Source organism: Anas platyrhynchos, chromosome 2, assembly GCF_047663525.1.
Source record: "Anas platyrhynchos isolate ZD024472 breed Pekin duck chromosome 2, IASCAAS_PekinDuck_T2T, whole genome shotgun sequence".
In the NCBI taxonomy this organism is placed as follows: Eukaryota; Metazoa; Chordata; class Aves; order Anseriformes; family Anatidae; genus Anas; species Anas platyrhynchos.
The window spans coordinates 125,409,905-125,415,141 of NC_092588.1; the positions used below are offsets into that span (position 1 = coordinate 125,409,905).

General features: G+C 43.6%; 1 protein-coding gene and 1 long non-coding RNA gene across 2 annotated transcripts; one reads left to right on the forward strand and one right to left on the reverse strand.

Annotated features, from left to right (window-relative positions):
* Positions 1–582: 582 nt before the first annotated feature.
* Positions 583–1,517, reverse strand: LOC106018530 (uncharacterized). The gene is made up of 2 exons (XR_001192679.5): positions 1,154–1,517; positions 583–1,057 (listed from the first exon to the last, which is right to left on the reverse strand). It is a non-coding gene; the product is annotated as an uncharacterized lncRNA (long non-coding RNA).
* A 110-nt stretch (positions 1,518–1,627) lies between these two features.
* On the forward strand, positions 1,628–2,880 carry CYCS (cytochrome c, somatic). The gene is made up of 3 exons (XM_027447873.3): positions 1,628–1,786; positions 2,119–2,295; positions 2,459–2,880. Exons 2-3 carry the CDS (start codon positions 2,127–2,129, stop codon positions 2,605–2,607), a joined length of 318 nt encoding a protein of 105 aa, XP_027303674.1. The 5' UTR covers positions 1,628–1,786; positions 2,119–2,126; the 3' UTR covers positions 2,608–2,880.
* The last annotated feature ends 2,357 nt before the right edge of the window (positions 2,881–5,237 follow it).

The window sequence follows — 5,237 nt, forward strand, 5'->3', positions numbered from 1 at the left end:
GCCTGGACTGTCTGGCCTCTCTCTGAGACAAGACGATCCAGGTCCTCTGAACAGCCTAAAATAATAATAAATCCTAACAGTACAAAGTAGCCAGTATTGTTTTCTGACCTGGTGAGATTTATGACTCACTGTACAGATCTTTCTTAAAACCAGTGCACACCACTGTGACCACGGCACAAATCGCTGATCCACCAACACTGAATGATGTCAATACAAGGAACTGGTTATAACATATTTGTCAAAGACCACACAAGACGTTTATCACAAAACTGAGAAATAAACCATACTTTCCTGAGTTCTGGCCTAGTCCTATAAGGCCTTCTTTCTTCTTTTATCTGCAGTGTACCTCTTAAGAGAACCGTTTGGCTGTTTTGCTACATTTTCTTTACTACTGAACTTCAGTGCATATTTGGTTTATCTTTTCTTCGTTCAGGACAGAATTTCATAGCAGTAATTTTGACTGCAAAAGAACCATTGTTCTAGTTTATAATGGTCTGAGGGAGTAAAAATACAAAGGCATTTCAGGTGTAACCACAGGGAATAACTGACAGATTAAAACACAAACGTTCCAGGCAAACCACATCAAAGCAAACATTTCAATTAATTTTAATACATGGGAAAGTAACTGTGCATTGAAAATGAATCAATTTAGTTTACTCATGCAATGCTAAGCCACAAAAGCCCTGACTTTGTCTTCTGCATTGCCTCTAGATATCCCACAATACATTCTGTCCTACAATATAACTTCTACAAACAATACAGTATAAAAACCTGTGAATGTTCCCTTTTGTAATATTTACACCTTCACGGAACGGTACTGCATCACAACGGCAGCATCTGGGTGGTGAGGTGTAAGGCAGATATTAGAAGAGAAGACATGAACAGTTATAAGAAGGTAACAGTTCATTTTACAGATGGATCTTTGGTATATCCACCTTCAGCGCTGAAAGCCTCCCAGGTTCAGTATCTTCCCTGAGAACATTTTGTTATTTTATATGTTTAATAAAACTGGATTCAGCCGTCTTCAATCAAGGCACAGTTTTCATAAACAGCATCCCTGAGGAAAAAAATAAAAATTGCTACAATGTCCTTCCACATGCATCACAAGGAGTGGTTGTGAAGCTCAACATGCAATGCCTAGTATGGAGCATACATTTTTAGACACCAAAACCTAGAAGAAACTAAAGGAATTAAAGATGCCTGAAGTCTGCACTCTGTGAAGAAAAGGAGACCTTTTGAATGGATGTCAGTAATTAGCACACATCAAGTCCTTAAAGAAGCTTGCATCAGTCCACATGAAGTGCTTAAAGAAGCTTAAGAATTTACACCACTGAGATTTCTTAAAGCAGCTTAAAAGGCACTTTCTGCTCTTTGTCTTTTAACGATGAAAGAGGCCAGGGGTCACGCCAGGAGTCGACCTTTGCTTCGCCTCCCGCCGTGCGCATGCGCCGGGCGCCCCCTCCCCTTCCTCCCCCCCCCCCCTTCTTTTCCCCGCGCGCCCCTTGTCGTTACGTCACAGCGCGGCGCGCGGCGCCTTCCGCAGGAAGCGCAACCTACCCCGCTAGCCTGCGGCGCCGTGACGTTGGCATTGACAGACGGGCGTTTCAACCAATCAGAAGCCAGACAGCGGAGGTCTGATTGGCTAGCGCGCCGGAGTGGGCGGGCTGCAGTTGCGGCGCGGTTTGGCTGCACCGACACCGGGTTACATAGGGCGGAGTCCGGCGTGTCCTTGGGCAGACGCCGGGCGGTGCGGGGCGGCCGGGGAGCGGCGGCGGCAGCGGGGCAGGTGCGGGGGCCGCGGCCTGCGGGGGGCCTGGGCTGAGGCCTAGCGGGCCTGGGCTCCGCTTCCCACCGCGGCGGCTGGGCCCGGCGCTGCCGTGTCCCGGCCGGACCGTTGGGGACCGTTAGTGACCGTTAGGGACCGTTATGGCCGGGGGGGGCTGGCTGCGTGTAACGGTCGCGCCCGGCGGGTGCAGCCCGGGGATGGGCCTTAGGGGCTGGGACGGGGCGCGCGGGCCGCGGGTGTGGTGCCGGGAGCCAGCGCAGGGCCCGGCGGAGCCCCCCGGAGCTGCGTGACCTTGGTGCCCGCGCTGACCTCTCGCTGTGTTCCTGCTCTAGCGCTGAAGATGGGCGACGTGGAGAAGGGCAAGAAGATCTTCGTGCAGAAGTGCTCCCAGTGCCATACGGTTGAGAAGGGGGGCAAGCACAAGACCGGCCCCAACCTACACGGCCTGTTTGGGCGCAAGACCGGGCAGGCTGAGGGCTTCTCCTACACAGATGCTAATAAGAACAAAGGTGAGCGTAAAGCTGCTTCTCTGAGCCACTGCAGACCAAAACATTCACTCCTTGATGGTAGTCTTACAAGTACTAAAGACTGCCAGAAAGCAAGGTAACATGGAGGACAAGGAAGTATGTTTCACTTTTGACAGCTCTAACCATCTTATCTTCTTTCTTCCAGGTATCACCTGGGGTGAGGATACCCTGATGGAGTACTTGGAAAATCCAAAGAAGTACATCCCAGGAACAAAGATGATTTTCGCGGGTATTAAGAAGAAGTCTGAGAGAGCAGACTTGATAGCATATCTGAAAGATGCCACTGCGAAGTAGAAGATATCTGCTGCCTTATTTATTTCACAAAGGAGATGGCAATGCAAATATCTGTGACGAGATTGGTTTTTAAATGTTCTATTTTTACATGTACCATGTCTAACCTTAAAATTGGTCTTAACCAACAGATAACGTTGCTCATGGTGGGGTGCTGGACTACACGCTTGTTTGGCAGCCACTAACTTATGGAAGCTATGTAATTGGATTGGTTCAAATGAATATAATGTTCAGTCATTCTTGATTATGGAATTAAAAACAAAAAACAAAACAATACTTCTGGCCTCTTTATTGTTTAAAAAAAAAAAAACATTGAATGAGTAATTGTTAGTAATGGAACAGGTTTAGCAGCCCAACTCTGCCAGATGAAAAAGGAGGATGGGCCTTGGCATCTTCCACCATAAGTCTGTGACGTTACTTTAAAGATTTACTTTAAAAAATATGTATATATATAAAGAGAGAAATTTCTAAATTTGATCAGTACAGGGTGTTGTGGTATATATATTAATCTGTCTAAAACTTGGGATAAGGACACAATTTCACTTTCTTACTAATTGTGAAATGGTAACTGTGCTCAGGCACTTTTATCCGGGGAAGCATGTTACTTGATTTATCTGGACTTTGACAGTTGCATGCACCAGTAGATTATAATTCCAGAAACGTCTTCATATTTTGTAAATGTTGTTGAAAGCCTGTGTTCAGTAAATCTTCAGAAAACAACCATTTGTAGTGTAATGAAAGAAAAACATGTTCTGGAAAGATAATTACTAAAGACCAAGTTGAGAGTTAATAAAAGCTTACTTCAGCAAAAGCACTAACCTAAAATCTACTGTTTAAAAGCAACTTCTGATGAACAAGTACAGGAATAAATGCACTGGTAGACTAAAAGGAAATTGTCTTCCTATGTGCCTACCTGGAGCCTATATCACTACAGAAGGGTCTGTTTCAAGTGTAAAGCAGCATTTTAACTGCATTTTCTTCAAATTAATTGAATTGTACAGATGAATGTATTTACTGTGTACAACACAAGCACAACTCAGAGTAATCAACCTGATAAATTAAAAGTATTGAAAGTTTTGTTTTCTGTATGTGTCTGACATTTAAGTGAGAAACAGTGGGGCAAAGAGGAAAGTTGGGTGTCTGGCTTTGTCATTACAAGACAAGCAAAAGCTCAGCATGAAAGGAGTAAATGCTAATGGAGCTAGTGTGAAAAGTGGTCGGTGTGGCAAGGTCAGAAAGCATTTCAAACCAGAACCAGCACAGCTAGGCTATCCTACCTGTTTTTTAACACTACTTTTGCTGCGCTTCCTAAATTGGATGGGGTAGAAAACTCAAAATAGCATGGAAGCTGTAGGTGTGCTATAGAACTGATGTTTCTGAGTTATGTCAGGTAGAACAGCATGCTTTAACGATCGAGTTCTGAAGGGCTGTTAGTCCCAGTACACTACAAGAATTAGAATAAACCACTGAGACGTTTTGTTAGTGTTACTCTGTTTAGTGACTTTTTTAAAACTGAATGCACAAGTGTTTCCTGCAAATAGGAAGGCAGACCTAGTATTAACCAACATCAGTTTCCTTCCTTGTTAGTAGAGATGCTCAAGCTGTAGTTAATTACTGTCAGATTTTTTTAGAAGCAGTGTTTATTTTGGTGCATTTATGGCTATGCAGAACTCAACAGCTTTCACCATGCCAAAGTCCTCATGGAGCAGCCCTAGGTGCAGAAGGTAACCTCACCCAGCTCTGCTGCCTTCTGAAATGATTAAGATGCTTTGCATAAAGAGCATTGTGAAGCTTTCTGTTCCATCAGCACCTTTATGAAACGACAAAAGACATTTTTTTTTTCAAGCAGTTCTTCCCTTGTTAGGCTGGAAAAGAAAGAGACTAGAGAGGATTTTGCAGTAAGGTGGCATTTAAGCCTGCATAAGAAACAATTTAGAAGAATAAGGTTATGTAATTGGAAAAACTTTAGGAAAAAGCAGTGATGGCTTGATCAAAGGTAACTGTACACTCAGTTTAACTTGTTTGGCTTTATCTGTCTGCATTTTGGAGGCTTTTCTATAAGAGGCAGTGCAAGCTTATACATACCACAGGAGGCGGAGAAAACTTTTTCATTCTAGACTGGTGATGCATCCTTATTGGCATTTTGGAGGAAACCTTCCTCATTTCTAAGATTTCATTTCTCTCTATGCATACAACACTGGTTAGCAAGAGTTCACAAACTTTGTTGTAGTAAATAGCTAGCATCTGTTCCACCTAATACAATTGGACAAGCATGCTGGCACAGTATTTCTATGAGTGGCTCAATAAAGTAAAAATATCAAAAGGAAGGAGGTTAGATTGTCACCCATCGACATTAATAGGAATGCAAGTATGAATTTGTGTTTTAGGGGGAGAGGTCCAAATGGGTTGTGGAATCAAACTTGAGTTCTTTGATTTCAAGTTTTACAGAATAGGAGAGTGAGGCTCGTTTTTGTTTCATGAAGCAGCAAGTGTAGTGTTTCGCTTTTTGATAATGCTACCAGTCTAAATGTGACATTTCAGTAGTTTCCTAGTAGTTCCAAATTAAGGAGTCAAAGCACCATTGCCAAAGATTGCTTAACCCCCATAAACATCGTTCTTGGCTGCAGGTTACA